At 35.3% G+C, this 23,612-nt stretch overlaps 1 protein-coding gene across 1 annotated transcript; it reads right to left on the reverse strand.

Annotated features, from left to right (window-relative positions):
* Positions 1–1,605: 1,605 nt before the first annotated feature.
* On the reverse strand, positions 1,606–21,655 carry LOC126826904 (uncharacterized). The gene is made up of 7 exons (XM_050556013.2): positions 21,484–21,655; positions 19,292–19,434; positions 18,912–19,135; positions 18,016–18,218; positions 17,519–17,662; positions 16,583–16,723; positions 1,606–16,018 (listed from the first exon to the last, which is right to left on the reverse strand). Exons 1-7 carry the CDS (start codon positions 21,592–21,594, stop codon positions 3,701–3,703), a joined length of 13,284 nt encoding a protein of 4,427 aa, XP_050411970.1. The 5' UTR covers positions 21,595–21,655; the 3' UTR covers positions 1,606–3,700.
* Between the last annotated feature and the right edge of the window lie 1,957 nt (positions 21,656–23,612).

Consider the following 23,612-nt stretch of genomic DNA (forward strand, 5'->3'; position numbering starts at 1 on the left):
GCCTTGTTACGTTGGTCTTCGTTCAGATGTGGCATCACTTGGCTCGTTGCGTGTTTACACGTGCAACTGAATTTGAAACCGAGAACCCCGGGATTTTAAAGGCCTTATATTTGGGTTTTATGCGAAAGCGTGCAAAGTTGTTAAACTCTGTGTCTTGGTGCAATCAAGTGAAAACAAATTTTGGCAAAAAGTATGAGAAAGGGAGAGAGAGAGAGAGAGATGGGGTTTACCGTCCTCTCGACACAAACTAGGTCATTTCGGGACAAACACATGGTTCGATTTTATTTCAACCATTCGCTTGCGCGTATGGGTCTTTAGCAGTGGGGGGAAACCGGAGACCCAGAGAAAACCCACGAGGTTGGACAAACGACCCTAATCCTTGTCACGTACAACCGTGGAATTGAAACCACGGCAGTTGACTCAATGACAGACCTTGTGATGCAGCGCGCACGTGCTACCCCCTCCCCCCCCCCCAAAAAAAAGTATGACCATTCACAATTAGTGACCCTACGTTTAAAACCAAGGTAAGATTTATGGGAACAACGATCCCGCTCAAATAAAAAATGGGTTGGTTTTTTTTTTAAGAGTATACAATGCTTGAGCTCTGGGCGATTCTTGAGACAGTCATGTAGAGTTGAGAGGGCAAACACCATGTAGGCATTCGTTAGGAGAGACCGTTGAGGTTCAAGTGACAACATCTAGGTTGAGATAGAGATAATGACTTTATTTTTAATCTATGCTTGTAATATAATCTTATCCAGCTTGATATAAAGCGTACTTTTGTCCCCGTCATCTTGTTTGTTAACCATACATTATAGAAGAGCTAAATCTGCCTAGCGCAGGTCTTTCTTGTGCATTTGTAGTGAATTCTTTCATGAAATTATCCACATATGCTCGTTAATAACTTGTCAATTGTTATGCACATTTGTTAAAAGTTGTTGCAGTGAATAAACTTTGAATTTGGCATTGCGTTTTTAATGGCTTTGAGTGTATAACCAGAGACGATACTAAAGGATCAAGGGCTGTTCCAAGATATGTAGGTAGTAAGAAAATATTGCAAGGGACATTCGCCGGATGTGGCGACCGGTTTTGATGGTATGGCTGATCTCCATGTCTGATAGACGACTTATGGTACTACATTACGAAGCTCTTCTGAAAACTTTGTGAAAATCGTTTGAGATCTATACTTTCTGAAAGTATAAATACAGTAATATATTTTGATCACCATAAACTCTGGAAACATTCAATGGGGGGGGGGGGGGTACGATAATTGGTCAGAAGTTAACTCTGCGGAGTGAGTTTCTGTGTCAAGCTTAAAAAATACTGCACATTTAAGTACAAATTCATCAGATATGCACATGGTTATCAATGTTTGATTAGGTGCTAATTTCTTACTTATACATGTACTGTAAAACAAGAAATTAAATGTAACCTATTGCCATTAATTTAAATGCAGATTTTTCTTCTTAATAATATAACCTCCAAAATAATTATCCCATAAATCTGTGGTATATGAAACACATCGTTTTCTTCCCTTACAATATTAAAATTTCAAAGAAACCATGTGAAGTATACAAAGAATTCAAGAAAATCAAGAAAACGGCATTTAAAATTACAAAAGTATCACTTTTATTATAATGCAAGTTGTACATTTCCCCAAAAGGCAAATACATGAGTTGCTTTGTACAAGAATATATATATATACATATATCACAAAGATGCATTTATACAATGATGCATTTGAATATAAATTTAAAGATGCATTATCTAATTAATTATCTTCAAAATAAGACAAACCAATGATAACAAAGGAACAATGGAAATGATATTAAATGAAAATAGCACTCAACTTAATATTTACAGTTTTGTGTACAAATTTTTTCAACTGCTTGATATACAAAAGATAAAAAATAAAAAAAATATAATAAATATTGATAACATCATTCAGAATAATCAAGTTCCAGAAATCAAAATCTAAATTACTTTTTATTTGCTATTTTGTGATAAATTCTTGGTGAAAGGAATCTGTAAGAACCATTATTTATCTAACTGATATACAAAACAATGATAACATGATCTACTTCTACTTTCTATCAAAAAGAAACACAATTAATTTTACACAAATTGAATCAATTGGTTGTTTGGTGTGAGGAAAAATACTGGTATTAGTGGTATACATAATTATTTACAAGACAGCACCAGAAGAATTTCCTAAAACCAATTTAAATTTTTAATAGTTGCATCTAAGCTAGCAATCAATTATAACAAGGTCTCCTTATCCCAAAACTACTTTGAGAACTAGAACTAAAGGCCAAGATTCTATGACACATACAATGGTGTGAATAACAGGAATATATCTGTGACCTTTAAAATTTAGCAGTGGGAGGAAACTCGAGGACCTGGAGAAAACCCACGAGGTTGGACAGGCGACCCTACTCCTTGTCATGTACAACCGGAGAATCGAAACTATGCCAGTTGACTGAATGACAGACCCTACGATGCAGCGCACACATGCTAACCATTCGGCCATCCAACCCCTCCTTTAAAACTATGCCATGACTGATCCATATATCGCGGTGCAGCAAACCATTTGCAAAATGGAATAAAGAAGCTCAGTTACTTCAAAAATAGCACCCTTAGTATAAAGGAAACAATGTATTTTACTCTTAATTCATTTGTTTAGTCCTGCAACACATTCATAATTCTGAGGTCTATTCACCAAACAATTACCAAGATATGTTACTGATAAAAAAAGGACTCAAGGGTATGGTAGATTTGTATTGTTGAAAACAAGGTGATGAATATAGTATACTGCCCTGTCTGACTCACTCAGTCAGAACATTGTAAAAGATAATATGATATTCAAAAAACAAGCACATGCTATATAATTTTTTGTCAAGATCTATTGTGATGTTTTATCAAGAAAACTACAAAAATTGTCTTCTATCTATACATAATATTAACACAGAAAAATCTTGCGAAGTGACCACCTTAAAAATATCACAGTTAATCTTGAAAATTATTGTGTCGAGAGATGTACATTTTTGAAGTCCAACATATGTCACAAGATTTGGTACAGTTGACTAAACTGTATTCAAAATCAAACATTGGTGAAAATAATACCAGCAAGATAACCAAACTAAATTAAATTCTAGTAGTTTCACTTTCAACCATCTTTCTTCAGCTTATGTACCAGTGGCCAGTATTTAAATTTAGATTTTTCATATAAAATATTGTATGTGACCATCTGGTGCCCCTGAGAACAATCTTGATAGGTACATAAGTTTACAGTCATAACATTACTTTTAAATAGTCACCAAGAAGACTACACAGTGTTTGAATCAATCTCTGGATTTTATTTGTACTTTATTTACAAAAACCATGGGAGTATTAATACATGTAGTATTATGATTCCTAAACTTTATCACTTTTGCTTTATTCTTACAATAGTACACCCTAAACAGTCCAACATCTTGAAATTAATACTTTTCAATTCTATTTGATACTATTTGATTGAAATGATCAATTCAATCGTACTAGTAAATAATCCAGAACAACAACTTTAACTATTTTGATTACCGAAAAAGATGGTTGAACCACTATTATTAATGGATTGTAAGAACGTAGATTAGTTCTTATAATCTGAAGACAAATATACGGTGTTCCTACTAAAAAAGATGTTCTCGGAGTTAAAACTTTGTTAATCACTCTTATCTCGAGCACGAGTGAAACTAAATGGATATTTTTTATTCTTATTTCGCGGTCGGAACTTCCATTTACTATCTTGTTGATCAATTTGTTGGCTTGATTCACCAGAGTAAATAGCCACCAAGTTCTGTTTGCATTTTCCCTTAGGAAAGTTCTGAACATCTTTTACAGACAGGTCTTTCTCTACACGAATCATTGTTATACTTTTAGTCTGTTCAGGTTTTTTTTCTGGGATAGGAACCTCTTTTAAATGCTGATGTGAATGTCTACGATAGTTGGAAGATCTCCGTACGACTGCACGTAAAGGGGATTTTTGTTTGTTATCTTGACTACATGAACTACAAGTAGAACTTGGACCATGATGACATTTAGAATCATTTGATTTGTGTCTTTTAACAATATCATGATTGTCATTATCACAACACAATTTGCGGTGAAGACGTTCCAGACGACGTTTGCTTCTTCGAATCGGACTCAAAGAATCAGATTCAGCCATGTCACAAGAAGATTCTGGTGTTGTAGAATGTAATTTGGATTCAGGACTCGTATCACATGAGCTCTGAATATCACGTTCGCCACTGTCCCTTTTTATTCGTTTATTTGGAATTACTACTACAGATTGAAACTGTTCACTTTCAGTTTGAGACCTTATAGGTCTAGCTTGTCCATCATCAGAATTGCTGATTTTATTAACTTTTCTTTTCAGAATGTCTTCTTCACGTTTAAGAGGTGCAGGTCTCTTTATACCTTGGTTTTTTTGACTAGTACTTTTATTTTTCATAACACAAGCAACAGACTTCACAGAATCCTTAGATATGTGGGGAAGTACAGTTTTCTTTTGAGGTGATATGCTCTTTGTGGGACTAGTTCGTCTGTATTTTGATGGTGTAACACGTCTTGATCTTTGTCTTTCACTTACGCTTGGTGTTCTAGAAGAGGAGCGTGTTAGGCATTTCCTGGTTTGTGTTTGTGCTTGCACTTTTTGATTTTTTTGAGTTACAGCAACTTTTTCTATCTTTTGTTCTGCTGTTAACTTTTCTGTCGTTGGAGGTACCTCTAGCTTTTCTGTCTTTTCTGACACTGCTATCTTTTCTGTCTTTTGATTAACAGTTACCATTTCTGTCTTTGGAGGTATGGTTACCTTTTCTGCCTTTTGAGATACAGTTCCTATAATTTGACACACTGTTGCTTTTTCTGTTTGAGAAACTGTATCATTTTCCATTTCTTTTTCAGTCTTCTGATTCTTGATAACTTTTATTGCCTTTTGTGGTGTAGTAACTATTCCTGTTTTCAGTGATACAGTAGTGGGTTTTGTATCTGTCATGGCAGCAGGAACATAATTTAATGTTGGTACTGAAGAGCAGGAGACTTTCAAAGGAGTAGGCACAACTGTAAAGTCACCAGTTGAGATCTGTGTAGTTTTGTGCTGTGAAATAGGGTTCTTGGAAACCAAAGGTGTAATCTGCTTTCTCTTGCTACTGCTGCTAACATTTTCAAATTTCAATTCTTGAGGTAGACAAGAAGCAATGGTTGTTCTACTGACAGGTTGAATGACTTGAGTGGTGTGTAATGGTTTGATATTCTTTAATGCTGAAATTTTAGATTGTTCATCATCCGATTCATCCCATGTAAATGGAGTGCCAACAGCTTTACTTCTTAATGCCTGACACGATCGTTCATTTTTTTCTTTTCTTTTTTCATCTTCATCACTATCCAGGTCCCAACTAAAGGATTCTGGTTTAATTTGTTCCCTAAGAGAATGAATCAGTCCAGAGCGTTTTCCAACTTCTGGTGATGTATCCCCAGATGATGATGCCATAGCTGCTGCATCTCCTTTGGCTCTATCTTTGTTTCCACCTTCAGATTCAGTGGTTGTTGCATTTTTCATTGGTAGTTGACTCTGACAATTTGTTGATACACTTGGTCGAGTGGTGACCAAAGCAGACGGTTTATTTTCTGGTGATACTGATTCCTGAATGGCTGATATTTTAGTCATTGGCTCCCCTGCTGCATGTTCAATCTTGGACCCAGGATGGTTAAATTGTGTCTTCCTAATAGGTATTTCATTGATTCCTGAATCAGATAATGAACTTTCAGATGAACTCACAGATTCTTTAATTGTTAACATTTTACTTTGAGTTAAACTATTAGTTCCTGGTTTTGATTTTAACATTGGAGATGCAGAATCATCTGAGTCAGGCAATATATCTTCCGATGAAGACGTCTCTGCTGGTGTTGTTATCTTGACTGTAGATTTCTTCTTAACTTCCAATTCAACTTTATTTCCACTATGTTTTGAAGATTCCAGATGTAGTCCTGTACTTTGCTCACTTTCAGAAAATTCTGATTCAGATGAGGTATCTTTAGACAAAGAAGTTGAAGCTGAATATTGTTCCCCACTTATAGAATTGACACTAGAATTCAAAACTGTTTGTGAATTGTAAGTTATAGATGTTTTGTTGGTTAACTGGGGAGAAGTAGTACTCACTTCATCAGTGTTCAAGATTTGATTAACCAAAGGTTTACTTTGTTGTTCTGGGTTGTCAACCTTGTTAGATTCAGATTCCTTTGATGTGCATGGTTCCTCCAGAGATATTTCCGTAACATTTCTTTCAAAAATATTATCTTTGTTATTACAGCATAATGGTTCAGAGATAGTACTGGCGATTTCTTCTACATCTGTTTCATTTGCTTCACTTCCTAATTCACTATCAGAATAATCCACAAGTTTTAATGCTGAGGGCAGTGGAGATGATTTGACCTCTGTACATGATGATAATACTTCTATACTGTGTGATACACTATTAACAAATAATTCCTTCTGTTGGTTTCTGCTTTCAGTGGATGTTAAGATAGGTTTTTCTTTATCTGAAGAATCATTTTGAGAACTTTCGAAGACTCCTGGACCATCTTTCTGGGCATTACTGATATCTGATTCCTTCCTGTAAATTACCTTACCGTGATTAACTGATAATGTAACATCTTCTACAACATGCACAGATTTGCTGGACTCGTTAGGTACAGCATTAAATAATGGTTGATCACATACATCTATTATCTCAGCAGTTAATTTATTAGTTTTAGAGCAGAGTTCTGACTGATCATCTTTGATGCCTTCCATGGGTATTGTATCTGAATTAGAAGTTTTCCGATCTTCTACATTAATTTTTTCAGAATTTAATACTGGCTGGTCAACTTGCAAGCTTTTGGTGATCCCTGTGATTACTTTCTGATCTACCATTGATAGGTTATCAGCTTTCGGGACACATATGGTACTGGTATCAAGTTTTGATTGGTAATCTTCATCATCACAATTAGTTCTCATCTCATCAGTTTTAGAATTAGCTGACTGATTAGTTGTGAGAACGTCTTTTGCGGTCAGATTATTAGAATTAACTCCATCTTCTTTGGTCATTGTTTCATCTACACCTATTCTTTTAGTTATTGCCTTAGAATCTTTTTGATCATTTACAATGATTGCTATATTCATCCCTACAGATACTTCAGAATTAAGTCCTGTCTGATTAATATCACAGTTTTTCATGGTCATCAGATCACATTCTTGATCCTCTACACAGATGTTAGTCTGGGACTGACTATCAGCTTTGGAATGATGTATCTGACTATCTACATCAGTGGCTTTAACTAGAGGAGATACACAGATTTCTTCGGTTATCACCTTCTTTGCTTCCACAGTGGTTTCTGTCTGGTCTGCATTCATTTTTTCCGTCGTTGTTGCCTTATCATGTTGAATAATGCTTTCAGTTGACATAGAATCATGTTTATTATCAAGTAAACTTTTATTATCTAGATTGATGCTTTTAGGGGTTCCAATATGAACATCATCTTTAAATTCTGTCTTATAGCGATTGCAATTAAGTACTGATAGGTTATCTTCAGACTCAATGTTAATTATTGATGGATCACCTAAATTAGTGTTTTCTGTCATCATAGTTTCAAATTTGGAATTAATCAATGTTTGTTCATCTATATTGGTGCTATCCACTGCCCGTAGTTTATCTGAAACATCAGATTTTGTCTTGTCATCTACACTGTTACCAGCCACTTCCAGAGACATGTCTGTGTCTTTAATTGATCTTCGATCATCCTTGGACAAACTTTCAGAAGTTGTCTTTATTAATTTCTCATCCTCCCTGGGAATAGTTTCAGCTAATAATATCTTATTGGTACATACAGATGTCGTTTCACAAGGAATGGTTCTAACTGATGCATCAAGTAATAGTTGGTTATCTACATTAATTTCATTTGAATTCCCACTCTTGGCTGTAGCACTGAGTATTTTTGGATCATCTACATTAGTAATTTTTGTGGTTGTTATTTTATCAAATTGGGCATTGGTTGATGGGTCGCCTAAACAGTTTATAGTTTCCTCTGGTTCAGAAAATTCATCATCATTAAAAGAATCAAAGTTAGAAGTTGTTGCAGATGTAAGACGAATACCATGGGAAATAAAATGACTTGAGTCAGAAACTGTTGCTTTTGGTATCAAAGTCGATTTTAGCTCCCTATCTTCAATACAATTTGATGCGTCTGCAGCTTGTTCTATACTAACATCATCAGTTACAGCAACACTAGCACCTGTATCATGTACTTGATCTTTACACCCCTCTTCCCACCCTTCTCGAGATGTTGCAGAACTCTGTTTTATTTCTTGCTTGCAGTTGAATTCACTTGTTGTGGGAAGATTATGATCTACGGATACTTTATCTTTTTTAGATACATGTAAGTACTTTGCTTTTAATCCACACACCTCAATATCTTTAATAAGGTTATTGGCTTCAGATAAATTAGACTCCATTGACCCGGCTATATATTTTCCATTTGAAGAATTTACTTCTGTCGGTATTTCATCAATCTTTTCATGATTTGTTTCTGTCCTTCGAAATATATCCCCACAATCAACATTTCTGACACTCAAACATGTTTTATGAAGTACATCCTCAGGTAGTTTTCTTTCAATCATTTTATTGGCATTTGCAGCATTTATTTCATCTTTAGGTAGGACATGTCTTGCTTCAGGAATAATATTTTCTGGCTTCATCTCCGCTACAGGTATAATCACACTGGATACATTGTCAAAATTAATGCATGCAATAACTTCACCTGAATCACTAATCTTTGACATACTTTGAGACTTGCCACTGGATTCATTTGACAAGATAAAAGGATGGCCTTCATTACTGCATAAATCTTTGTTATCTGTGATGTTTTTTGCTTTATTAGGAGAAGACTTTAACTTGACGGAATCACTTATAACAGTTATTGTAGCTCCTTCCACTACCTCTTTCACATCATTTTGTATGATTTCAAAATTAGCGGCTGTCACATGTGTTGATTCAATGATTTCAGGGTCTAGACATATTTCTGCTTCAGGACCTTCGTTATTTTTTTCAATAATTATAATATCAGATATAGCTTGCTCCTGTTCTCCATCAGCATCTTGGGAGGAGCTGGCTTTCATCAAAACACACTCTGTTAATGATCCACCTACAATGACATGATCATTGTTGTTGCTATCTTCATCATCATCATCATCATCATCACCATCATCATCAATGATTATGACATCTTTAGAGGATGTCATATTAACTTGGGAAATGTCCGCAGAACAGGTTATTTCTTTTTCATATTTTCCTTCAAGTGATGTTTTCTGGGTTCTGTCAAATTTTATTTGAGTTGACATATCAGTAGCATTGATTTCTTGTTTCGTAGTATTTTTACTGCCTGCTACACCTTCGTTTGCATTGTTGTGCATCTTCAAATGTGTTTCTTCTTTTTCATTTCTATGTGATAAGGGTGGGATAACTTTTAATGTCTCTGTTTGTAAAAAGCTAGATATCAGCTGAGATGGGGAAGTTTCATCCATCAGAAGAACTTCAAATTCAGCTTTATTAGTTTTTGGTTTAGGCCTTCCAAGTTCTGAAGTAATCAGTCTTTTGTCACCCTTTTGTTGTGTTTGGCACTCAGATGATTCATTCATTACTGACTGCTTTCTTTCATCTGCTTCAATTGATCTTACTGGGTCCTTCTGAAGAGTGATTACTTCTTTAATTTCTTTTTGGTCATTAACAAAAAGAGAAGTAGAACATTGGGATACAGCTCCAGCTCCACTTTCATTAGAATCTGCTTCAAACTGCTTTACATTGACTGTGTTTTGAGGTGATCCAGGAAGTTTCTTTAAAACTACTCTTAATTCAACATTTTCTAGTAAATGGCTATGCTGTAATAACAATTCACTGTCAGACATTCTGCGTGACTGCTTTACTTTTGAAGAATTAATTGTTGTCTTGGTTAGCATATCTTGAATCGTTGGTCCTTCAACAGAATGACGAGTTCTACTTATTTGCTTTGGAATAGTTGATTTATTTTTTGGATGCTTGAAGTAAGATCTTCTATATTGCATAATAGATAAGGGCCTCTCTTGTATTTCAACAGGGGGTTCACAAGCTCCACTTCGATCACCAAGAAAGGACAGATATGAAGTCAAAAATGAGGAACCCTTAACTTCCTTCTTGGTATCTTCTGAGTCTGGACTAAAACTAGTTTGGTTTTGTTGAGAATCTTGCAATTGAGTAGATTCCTGTGTATTTTGAGAGTTTTGTGTATTTTGAGAGTCTTGTGTCTCTTCAGAATCATCAAATTGTTGAGAATCTTGTGTTTCCGATTGATGGGAATCTTCTGACTGCTGAGAATCTTGTGTTTCTGACCGCTGAGAATCTTGTGTTTCTGATTGCTGAGAATCTTGTGTTTCTGATTGCTGAGAATCTTGTGTTTCTGATTGCTGAGAATCTTGTGTTTCTGATGGTTGAGAATCTTGGTCTGAATGTTCTTGTGTTGGATCATAATCTTGATCTGACCCCTCTTGTGTACCCGTTTCACTATCTGTCACTTTTTCAGCTTCAAGGTCAGTTAGTGTTACTTCATCATTGCTGTCCTGGCTAATTTCTGTTTCTGTATCACCATCTTTCTCATATATATCTTTCTGAGATGAGTCATCATCTGTGGTTTCTTTTAAATTCTTAACTAAAGATGCAGATCTCTGGGACCTTGTTCTGCGCTTTGCATTTTCTAATGGAACTGGACTACAACTCCTTGAATGACTACTAGATGATGCATCAGTATTGAAATCTGCCAATGTATTCAATATGTCAAATCCATTTGCATTGTTTTTTATCTTGTTCAGGGCTTGTTGGTGAGCAACTCTAACACCAGTTCTTCTTGTACCCATTCTATTTAGCTTTTCATTTTGTTTGTCTGACTCCTTGCTTGGTCTACCCCTTGTCTGCAAACTACTCTTCTCCTTTCCTGAATTTTTAGGTAGATACTTCTTCTGTGGAGAGAGATGTTTCTTAATAGATTTTCTTGCAGCTAACATTTGCAGCCTCATTTGAACCGATTGCTGTCTCCGGGAAGCAACCTTTGACACACCTTCTGCTGATAATTTCTGGACCATTCTTCCCAATATCTCATTTTCATGCTTTTTGAGATGGAATACATAGTTTTTATAGACATTGAATTGTACGTTGCACATGTGACATGTAAACTTATGTCCCTTGCAACTTTTAAAATGAGTATGAAGTTTAAGGTGTTTAACTGCAAAGTGCTGGAGTTTAATACCCAAATCTTTAAGTTTTACAGAACACAATAAGCATGTTGAACTTTTCTTAAGTCTGATTTTGTCAACATCAGAATGAACTTTAGTCCCTGAATTACTAAATTCTTCTTTGGATAACCTCTTTGCTCTCTTCAGATCTTCATCACTGTCAGAAGAAAACATATATTTTGGCTTTTGGACACCACCACTAACCCTTCCACGGAGAATTCTTGAACTATCAGTTGTATCCGTTTCACCGCCATCATCAGAATCTTTCTCATTATCTTTTTCTGTCTCTCTGCAATCCAACGAATCTTTTTCATTATCTTTCTCAGACTCTTTATCACCATTCAATTGATTTTCACTTTCAGTGTTGTTTGAAGTACTTAGGCTATCTGTATCTCTTTCTGGGAAAGAATCCTCTTTTTCAACTGATGCTTCATTTTCTTTAGCTAATTTGTCATAGTGGTGGCTAACTTCTATTGGTTTATCATCTTCCGAAGGTCCAACAACTGAGTGAAAAATGTCTGTCATGATTTGGGTTATCCTTTCAGGATCAACACCAGATTGTTTGGCAGTTAGGTCGTTCTCCAGTTTCTTCTTTTTGATTTTCTTCTTTTTAAGGGGATTTTTGGCCAGACAAGGTAACCAATGATCATGTACTCCTTCTGGAGAACAAAAAGTTTGTCCACATAATTCACACTTGTAGAAGGTTTTACCAGAAGAACTTGTCATTTCCTTGTATTGTGGAGGTGGGGGGCCTTTCTGCTTTGCAGCCTGTTTAGCTGCTAGCTTCACTGCCTGTTTTTCCTTTTTGATCTGTAGTTCTTTCTGCTTCTGCAAAACTTTTTGAGCTTGAAGTTTCTTTAATTGGTGTTCTTTTTCTTTATTGATCTCTCCCTTTTGTTTAGCAACCAGTTCTGCTACACTTGAAAGTTGCAATTTTTCCTTTTTGGCTGATTGAAGAATAGAAGGCAGTTCTGCTTTTCTGGTTGAATTTGTATTTACAGCACTTAAGAGAAGGTTCTGGGCAATCTTAGGACAGTTTTTGGTATGAAGTTGCATTTCTCTTTCAGAAATACATATACTACTGCATCTAACACACTGATAAATAGTTTTTGCATTCATTCCAGAGTAGTTTGCTTTGGGATCGTTTGGTTTTATACTGTCAATGTTATAAACTGAACCTTCCGATTTACACACCCTTTGAACATGGTATTGTAGGGAGTCTAAAGAAGGAAAAACTGCTCCACAAATTATGCATTTGAAAACGGATCCTGATTTTTTAGAATTAGATATCTTTTCCATTATAACTCTACTTTCATCTGATTTTGCATGTGCAGTCATGGCAGGGGAAAAGCTATCTTCTGTTGAGGTTACAACTTTGTTCTGGATGTCTTGTGTTGGTACAACCTGCACAACTGATTGTTCTGGAGCAGGTTGCTCAAAGGACTGGTGTAATTCTGGAATGTGAATACCTTGAACATCATGTAAGCTTTGAGCCGCAAGGTAATTAGAATCTTTTGGGTTCAATGGAAACTGGTAGGAATCTCTGTATGAAGATATTTCTGTTTCATTTAAAGGTTTGCAATCCACGCCTGGTTTACTTTCCACAGAATTATTCAGTAATAATGAAGACACATCTTCTATTCCAAGTTCTTCTAAGTTATCAGATAAAGCAATGTGCAGTTCATCACCTGGGTTGGCATTTTGAAATAGATCAGATATTAAGGCAGTTTCTGGTAAAGCAGCCAAGGTTTCCAGAATTTCATCACTTGCATTCAATAAGCTTTTCACGAATATGTTCTTTTGTTCTTCAGCAGCTTGGACACTTTCATCTACAGAAGTATCAACTAATGCTACACTATGATCTACGTGTGGTTGAATGATATCTTTAACAACTGGCTGAATTGGATTCTTCTGTTTTTCAGCCGTTTGGTGTAGCATCTTTTGAAGACTCAGACTAGAAGACTGTGTAAAGGGTGTTGAAGTGCTGGCCTTTATGGAAGGTGAAAGCTTGTTACTGGTGGAGGTAAGGTGCATAGGGTTTTTCTGTAAAAACTCTTGTTTTATATGTACTTGTTTAGGAGATGGATTCTGAGTAACTTCTTGTCGGCTATTGCTAGCAACACTCTGTACCACTCTTTGAGCAGTTGTAGGAATTTTTTGCAGTTGATTATACATACTACCCTGCCGATGAGTCTGGCTTGTTTTCTGGTTAAGTGTATGTTGTGTCTGTGAGCTAGAATGTGCTGACAGTTGATGTGTAGATCTGTTGATTTTATTTAACTCCTCTTGTAGTTGTTCAGCAGAGATATTTGGTGTTTGGATATTATGCTGTTGTGTCTGAGTTGCTTGGATTTGATTTTGCAAATCCTGGAATTGGTGCGAATCTAAATGAGGAATTGTTGGGACGATGGAGTTGAGATCTGACTGGATTGATGATTGGTTTAGTAAGGCTGGTGAACTTGATAATGTAGGAAATATGTTGGAGGTACATGTAGCTGGAACTGATGTAATAGTTTGATGATTGCTTGATCTTGCGTTAGTTGAAGCAGCTGTCAACAATGTGCTCAAATCTGTCTGCATTGGAGATGACAATACAGGCTGACTTGCCTGCTGATTTGCAGATACCTTTATTTGACAGTTTTGCAAATTCCCTAAATTTATGCCTGGGATACTTTGCTGATAAAGTTGAGGGGCCATAGTTACAGAATGATTTATATTTGATGTGTATGTCTGTCCTCCAGGGTTTGATATCAAAGGCTGTTGAACCATATTTTGAGGTTGGCTGAATGCGGCAACCTGCTGGGAGGCTAACTGTTGCTGGTTTATTGAAATAACTTGTTGATTTGCTGATGTAGTTGTTGCATGTTGAATGCTTGATTGGTACTGTACTGGAGATGCCTGGCTGTGCACTATTCCAACTGGATTCTGTACACTCTGTGATTGAAGAATTCTCACCAAAGCCTTACCAGATTCATATCCTTGAGCTTTTGCTCGAGCAATAAGTTGAACCTGAGAGGATGACAAGGGTCGCATCTTGGCTTTGTTAACATCTGAACTGGTAGATTGTATAGTTGGTGAGCTTAATAACGGTTGAGGATGAAGTATTTGGTTCCCAACTGAACCAATATTTAACTGTGAACCTGTTGGTTTGTTTTTGAATATCTGAGTTGGACCTGGTAGCATATTTGTTACATTTCTGCTGTCCACCAATAATGTATTAGAAAGAGTTTTACTGGTACTTGCACTTGGCATTGTGGATAAAAGTGCACCAGGCTGCTGTGTATACACCATTTCGTTTGATGCTTGAGACACATGGTATTGTTGGGTATTCTGAGATTGCTGTTGTACTACCTGCCTTTGATAACCAACTTTTTGAAGACTCTGAATGTTTTGAGAATGCTTTTCCTGCAATGATTGACCATGCTGCTGAATGCTAAAATTGCCCTGTTGTGGTTGTTGTCTTTGATGTGACAAAGAACTTTGGTTACTTGATACAAGTCTAATTGATTGACACTGAATTGTTGCTGGCTTAGCACTTGTAGAATGTGGTGTTTGATAGTTGATTGTTCTTTTAACCATGTTAGGTTGTCTAATATAAGTGCCTGTTGGACTAACAACAGTTAATTTATTTTGTTGATTTTGTTGTTGATGGTTCTGAACACGCACAACAACTTTTTGACACGGTTGTGGCTGTGGCTGCTGCTCATAATTTCTTAAAAATGTTTGCTGGATCGTGGCAGCAATTTGTTGAGAAGTTCTTAATCGAATACTTTCCGCATCAGATTTCTTTTTGATAGCTAAAATTTGACTGGCAGTAGGTAGCATATTAGCACTATTCACATTACTGTTTAGATTAAGCATGGCATTATGGGCTAAATTCACAGACTGAGCTGTCCTGGGTTTTACTTTACTTGGAGATTTCATATTCGTACTAGTAGGGGATTTCCCCAGTCTCTTTTGTAAGTTCTCAACCACCTGTTGTAAATTATTTGCATACCCAACAGTTGATCTTTCTATTTTTAGTTCGGGTTTGGGTGTTGGTTTAACAGGAGATAGGGAGGGTTTATTGGGTTGTGCAAGTTTATTATGTCCACTAGTTATCAGTAACTTTTCACGTAAACTTGCAGCTAATTGTTGATGACTGAGTTGATTGGGTTGCTCTTTCTTTTTGGCTTCAGCCTGTTCCATTAACGCTATGATTCGTTCTCTTTCGTGTAAATATTTTGAACAAGCGGGTCCCAGTTCTTTCCAATCTGTATCTGGTTTTAAATTATAAGGTCGCAACATATTGAGTAGTCGCTCCACTTCATACAATGTTGCTGGATTGATTTTTTCCTTCTTTTCGTCACTTTGAGAGCACTTCCCTGTATCAAAAGTACAATTACCACAGCACTTGGTAATTTGACTTTTATACTGATTGTCTGACTCATAGAAACTTGCCACTTTGTCCAAACTTTTCTTTGATGGATTTAACGAAAATGCTGTCACAATACTGTATCTTGCTGTTCTAATACTGTTATTTCGAAATATATCAGCTAATTTACTACACGTTAAAGACATGTCTTGTTGATGCGATTGTAGTTCAGACATATCACCACTCTGCATACTCTTTTCTAGCACACCTTTATCTATATTAATGGCATAAATGCACATGTCTGTATAGAACTGTAATAAGGAATCTCCACACTGAAAGGAGAAAAAAAGAATACAGATAATATAAGGAACACACTTTCTAAAGTTCATGGAGTCAAGTGGCCTGGTTTTGATCGAAAACCTCTATGACAAAGAGTTGGGTTGCCTACCCACCATTTTGGGTTTTATCCACTGCAAAAGACCCTTACTAGCAAACTAATTATTGAAACAATATTGTACTGTTTGTATTGAGTGGACATTAAACTCCCCTTCTCCGCATAAATAATTTCAATATGCACATTTGTCTACAATCTGGTTTTAATATGCGCGACACAACACTGTGAAATGAAATTTAAAAGATAATACAAGAAACAATGCATGAAGCCAACGTACATTTAGCATAGTAAGAATTTGAATGCCACAATATAATAGATTTTTAAATGCACATAATTTCCGTGAATAAGTGTTTATCTAAGCTGAATAGATAATTGACAGAAGTCAAGCAATAAATTTTTGGGTCTGTAACTCTATTTGGCTAAGAACTATTAGTTCTGCTCGTATATAGTGCTTTTTGTTTTATTTTTCAAATTGATAATTTAATATTCTATGAATTTATACCTTTTCTCTAATACAATCTATTATTAATGTTATCTGCTCTGTAGTTCTAGAAAGTTTTGCAATGGCCCAAGAATTACTTATAAACTTTTCTTCGTCCTGGTCTACCATATACTGATGTTGGATCCACATACGTAGTAATTCCTAAAAAAAAAAAAAAGAAGAAATAGGTTTGTAGGTTAATCTAGCAGTAGACTTTCCGTTTAAATTTCAAAATCTTTCCACTCTTAAAATGTATCTTCTTGTGATATGTAGCAATTAATTTCCCAAACAATGAAGTCTACATGATGGGTATTTACATGTAGAAGTTGGCATCAGACAATAACTAGGGGGATTGGGTGGCCGAATGGTTAGCATGTGCACGCCGTATCATAAGGTCTGTCATTGAGTCAACTGGCGTGGTTTCGATTCCCCAGTTGTATGTGACAAGGAGTAGGATCACCTGTCCAACCTCGTGGGTTTTCTCTGGGTCCCTAGGTTTCCTCCCACTGTTAAAGACCCTTACGCACAAGCGAATTATTGAAATAAAATTGAACCATGTGTTAATTTCACTAAGGTTCGCAATACATGTGCAACAAATTCTGTCTTTTAAAAGGATAGGAAAATAATTAATAGTATTATAATTCAGATCCATTTAATAATTTGCATCTTAAAATAAAGGTTTTGAATTTTATAAAGTAAATAATGTTTGTCACACTATTTAGAATGTGTTCTTTAAATGGCATTTAGTAACAAAACACATACTTATGGAAAACAGCTACTAGTGTATTTAAGGCGACGTTTCGTAGAGTATTCTCTCAACGTTATCAAGCTAATACAGTAAAACAGGTATGAGGCAAATACTCTACGAAACATCGCCTTAAATACACTAGTAGCTGTTTTCCATAAGTATGTGTTTTGTTGTTATTTAGAATGTAGTACAGCAAAATCGTTACTTACAATTGTTTCTTTCTCATTTCCAGATTTGATCCAATTCTGCACCAGAAATGTCTGTGCAAGTAATGTACATATTTTCTTTTGATTTGGCAACTCTAAAAATCGTTTAACCAGTGCTACACATTCATCAGCTGGAATAATCTCGGCCTGTAAACAAATTTATTAAGGGTTTTAGCTTTAAGTAATAATATTAATACATAACTTTACTAGATATATTTTCTATTATATGTGCAATGTGTGATGATGGAGGGACAGATTATGAACAATACTGTTTACATTTCCTATGTTCTTTGAATTCAAACTGTCAACAAATCTTTTCTGTGCACAAAAACAGACATCAATTTTCCATCCCATATGACTGACTAGACATCATAAGCACGGCACTGTGAGAACAGTCTTTGAATATCTTGATGGTTTATCTCAATCAAAAGGGTTTAAACCATGAACATAGCAATTTATCTAAAAATAATTATATACTTTATTGTTGAAGATTCAAATACCTCTTCTTGTAGCCTATCTAAATCATGTAATTTATCCATTAATGTCAACTGTATTTGTCGAATATCCAAATCAGATTTTAGTTCAGGATGTTTTAGACACCAAGTGCATAAATTTAGGGCAAACTCCTCGCAGTTTTGTTGTAACATCAGTTCAACCCTTAATCTCAGTATATCTGGATCCTCACTGCAGATGTACTTTAAACCTGAAGAAGAACATTTAATTCAAAATTAGATTTTGATAGAACATTGAGTATCAACTTTGGGATCAAAGCACTTGCATCTGCATCAGTACAGATGAACTTACAAAGAATAATCAATAGATTACTGATACATCATTTAATATATGTTTTAAATGTTCTAGTTATCACATTTATATTTAATTGATGTCTAACAGTTTATACATTATTTATAAAAATGCATCAGTTTTGAAAGGAAACTTCTGTTGTGAGCAATAATACTACACAAAGTAGTTACTACATGCACTAGACAAACAAGTGTAACCCATGAGATCATGCAGGAACATGGGAGATAACTCCAGATTTTCATAAATCTGAAGTAAAATATGAAACGTAGATTTCTGGACCAGAAACTGGTCCCCAAGAGTTACTCATCTGGTTGTTCTTCTTCTAGCAGGCGACACTCTTGGAAAAAGCATGAGACGCTGTCAATTCAAGTATGACAAGACTACACCTTTTGATGTCACAATTCCTAAAAGGCGGCGATGGCGTCATGCTTGATTCCTGGTTCATATAGTACTATCATACTTGTTTAGTGATGGATTTATCCATACAATACCAAGAAAAATTGCAAACATTATCTTCCATTATGCTACATGTAAATGTAAATGAAAAATCTTTTGAAATGCTGAAATATAAAGAGTATTAAATATAGCCAACCTTCTCCTTCTTCATCATCTTCTTCACTAGACATAACCTGTCCTAATATAGGATGGGTCCAATGTGTATCCATCAAAGCTAATATTACATCAAAACGACTCGATCCATCTGTTTTTAATAACAATTCATGGAAGGCTGTTAAAGTATTCCCAAAATTCTTCTTGTAAGGACGATCTTCGTCTAACTGTGCCCATTGCACATCTAGCACAATCCTTGCACTCACTCTATAAAAATTAACAATTTTACAATGCATCATGTAACTTGCGGCAACATTAAGTTGATAAAAAGATTTCAATTATAAAACGATCATGGTGCTTCATTCTTCCCATGGCCAAGAAAACTCTGCATTTGGGAGCTACAGGTATAACAACATGACTTACCCAAATAATTTTTGACATAGTGATTGAGTGGTTGTGCCTTTTTCCAGCTGAGGATACAATTCTGTTATATAACCAAATATAACCCATAGTCCTATTACTTGATTTTCATATTTATCTATGTGTTTCTCAAAATTGTCTGCAACCTAAAATATATAATAAAAATATCACTATCCATGATAAATTAATTGATGAACACTGGAGTAATCAGATCTAATACTACATGTAATAAATCTTAATGTACAATAGAATTTGTTTTAATGTTGCCAATAAAGTTGTGTGGAAATGCAAAATCCAAAAAGAAATTTTGTTAAGATTCAAAATGAAAAAAACAAGATTGTTAATATACATGTACATCTCTGTTAAACTTAAGTCAGAAAATGGCAACACAAAGGAGTGAAGCATGGTCCAGTGCCCACCACATCCAATCTACAATACTGAACATGTGATGCACATGTTATAATGTGGATGCAAATTGCAAATGCTCCTGAATACTTCTGTGAATTATTAATTCAGCAGTTATGTTCCAGATAGACAGTGATGTTGAAAACATTTTCAATCAGCTAGTGATACTTAGAAACTTTCAACTTTTGAATTGAACAGACATTATATATGTTTCATCACTTGTAAATCTGAAATTCCCAATTACAATTTATGACAAGTTGGTTTATTGGATGTATGTCTCATATGACATGTTTTTAAAACTGACATTTAAAAATCTTAAATTTAAATTAAAAGCTGTCAGCTTATTGTTAGAATTGATCTTGGGACTGACATTTTATAAAATGATATATTTTTGGAATTGATCTTGTGTCACATATTAAAACCAAAATTATGCCAGTGACCTAATAAACTCAGATTAATAGTATTTCAGAAAGTTTACATGCCTATATATATATATATTTTAACCTACATGTAGGTCTTGCCTATGAAACCAGAGAAAGAGAGAAATTGGGTGTAACGTCCACTCGACACAAACTAGGTCATTTCGGGACAATCATATATAGTTAATTTTACTTCAATAATTTGGTTGCAAGTAGGGATCTTTAGCAATGGGAGGAAACGTCCACTCGACACAAACTAGGTCATTTCGGGACGATAATAATTTAATTTTACTTCAATAATTTGCTAGCGCGTAGGGATCTTTATCAGTGGGAGGAAACCGGAAGACCTGAAGAAAACCCACAAGGTTGGACAGACGACCCTACTCATTGTCACGTACAACCGGGGAATCAAAACCATGTCAGTTGACTCAATGATAGACCTTATGATACAGCACGCTAACCATTCGGCCATCCAACCCCATGCACCTATGAAACCAACTTAAATTAAATTACCAGCTAAGCTTAAATCAATCAATGTATAATTAACTAGTGTCACATTTTAAGTTTTGTATGATAAGAATTCGAATCTGTTCAGATAAATTGTCATAAAAATTCAATTATAATTTCTTAAGCCCCCTTTTTGTCTTGCACCGATTACATTAATATAAAGAGACATACCATCTTGAATTTTCATTACTCATTCAGTTTAATCCAAATGTCTTTCATGAATTCTTACCAATTCTAAATGGTTTCACATTTTATTTTTATGTCTCACTTTGCAACAACTCTCTAAGATACAATCAGTTTTGGGGAAATCCCACTTTTTGAAATTTAAATGTCCCTTTATTAAATGCGGGTTTCTCAAAGCGTTTCTTTGGCTGGATATACCAGCTGGCCGGCTACGTTGATCTAGTCTCTTTCAAATGCAAAATAACAGCTTCACTGCAATTGTGTCATGCAGGTATGACGGCCCAGCAACATTGCTGTATTAATATGGATTTTAAGCTAATTTTGCCACTCTTGACAGTGATAGCACAACTCAGCACGTCTCGGACAGAGCTGTCGATAACTGGGTTGCAGAACGCAATCGTTCACGAACAAATAAGTACGGTAGTTAGTAGGCATTCCACTGACATAGCCTTTCGTTAATACCATCTAAGTATCGATTTTCAAATAAAATGTTTCCTACAGTTTTAAGTATGCGTTAAACCTCCCGTTGTCAAAAAAAAGCACTTCTCAACAGGGCTCAGTCTGTGTATGGGCTTAGTCTGTGTATGCGTGCCATTTCACAGGACAGTAATGGATGTCTTTCTTTCAACTGAACTAGGGAAGCTGCTGCCCCGCTTACATTTCAACCCTAAATTTACTCACCCTACATACGATCTGGCAAAATTTAGCTGTTGCAGAGGTGTTATCAGACACCTGTTTTCCATATTCTTCCGATGCATTTTTCAATTCAGCCAATAAATGACTGAATTCCATCTTAAATATCTACATCAAAACAAGCGAAAAGTCCTTTACGGCATTACTAGGTTGTTTACATGGCGCCACCTAGAGCTTTCCGACATGGCGCGGTTAACAAAGGGGGATAATAAAAGATATGTAGCAGACGCATTTTGGTTTTAACGTAAGATTTGACGTTTTCAGAAAGCTTCCCGACCAATTAAACAAATCGAAAATATCCGAAGATGGTAAATATTTAGAAAGAACTCATGGAATACCATGTATTTCATGAATATGCCAAATAAAGTTAGTTAAATTATCGTCTAGGCCGCGATCGAATACATAATGCATGACACCTTTTGTTATTTTGGGATGGTTTTAGACCATTATTTACCAAATAGTCCATACTTTTTATAAATTAATCATTTATATATCAGAGAATCAACAATAAGACAAAATTATCATGAAATCAGTGCAATAAATTAAAAACACCAATAAAAATTGGATGGAACTTTTGTTTTAAGGGGGTCATCTCAAAATAACTGTTTTACAGTTTTTCGTTTTCCACTCATCTCTTTCCTCAATTATTATTAATTATTTTGTTAATTTTAACAGAAAAATACCAATTCAGTATTCAGCTCCAAATTAAGATAGCGGTTTTTGTAAATTATGGAAGAGTACACGCCTTTTAATGTCAGCTATAGACCCGATCTCTAGCCGGCTATAGACCAAAACCTTTCAGTTTGGAATATCTTGAAGACAAAAACAAAAAAAACCCCAAAAACCTAACGAAAACAAGATTTTAATGACATTTTATATAAAAACATCGACAAAGCATATACCGCATACACTTTGCTTATCAACAGTGAATGCTATTGGTTGACCCATTCATGGTTGACCATGGATGATGGACTCTCCTGCCTGTAGCCTACTATAAGCTATATAACTATGGCTATATAACCTCTGATTTGACTTGCTTATTCGCATAGCCTATCCACCCATCCATTAAGATTTAATATAGGCAACATTCAACGGTTAATCAGCATTTTTTAAAAATTCTGATTTAATTTTTCTTCTCTGCTGCTACCAACACGATAAATGGCAGTGCGATAACCAATAATTAAGTAGGCTTTCAGGCACAAATAGACCCAATGGAGGCTTTACTTTTGCAATTTATGATATTGATAATTCCAATTTGTTGAAATTGTCGAGAAACGTAAACTTGCAAGGATATAGGTTATATAAGTGGCGTGTGTATAATATGCTACAAAACAGTGTAGTCGGCTAGCTAGGCCTACAATGGAAGGCACCATTGATTTTTGTGCATAGGCTATAATTGGTTGAGTGAGAACGCATTTCAATCAAAACACACCTTGCTAGTTTATTTGTTTTAAATTCTGAGCATGGACCCGAAACGTTCACTGTTCAAGTAAATAATAATATATGTTCATGTTAAAAGATAAATTCTTCAGAGGTGATGTCGGTCTATGTTTTTGGTTTTTTTTTAAATTTAGGCTACTGGGGGGAGAAGTATCAACACAAAAAAAATCAGTAGATAATCTGATTCAAAATATAAAACTGACATTTTTCACCGTTTTTGCTATGTGTTCTATTTATAAATGAAAGTAGGTCAAATTTTACAAGACCTTATTATAGATCTTTATGTTGTTTTGAGACTTTCCCTGTATTTGCAGTCGGCATTGTTCACTTTAAAAGCTGACGTGCAGTGGTTGTGATATTGTGATACCGGAAGTGGGCTATGCAGTCCAAGCAAAAGTTTCATCAGATGCTGTCTCTTTGTTTTGAAAATCTTTTTTTAAGACGAAATTATAGGTTGTTGGAATTGTCCAGGCCACATAAATGACAATGACTTCGACCCACCAAGAAAAAACACAATTAACATATGCCGCCTAGAACTGTTATTTTCCAGAACGGAATACCTCACAGCCTGCATTCGTATCATGTATCATGTTCATTTGGAACAGTTGTCGCCATTAACATATGATTTATTGGTTACCGGTACATATCTTATAATTGATGACTAATTCATACTGTTA

This window comes from Patella vulgata, chromosome 7 (assembly GCF_932274485.2).
Source record: "Patella vulgata chromosome 7, xgPatVulg1.2, whole genome shotgun sequence".
In the NCBI taxonomy this organism is placed as follows: domain Eukaryota; kingdom Metazoa; phylum Mollusca; class Gastropoda; family Patellidae; genus Patella; species Patella vulgata.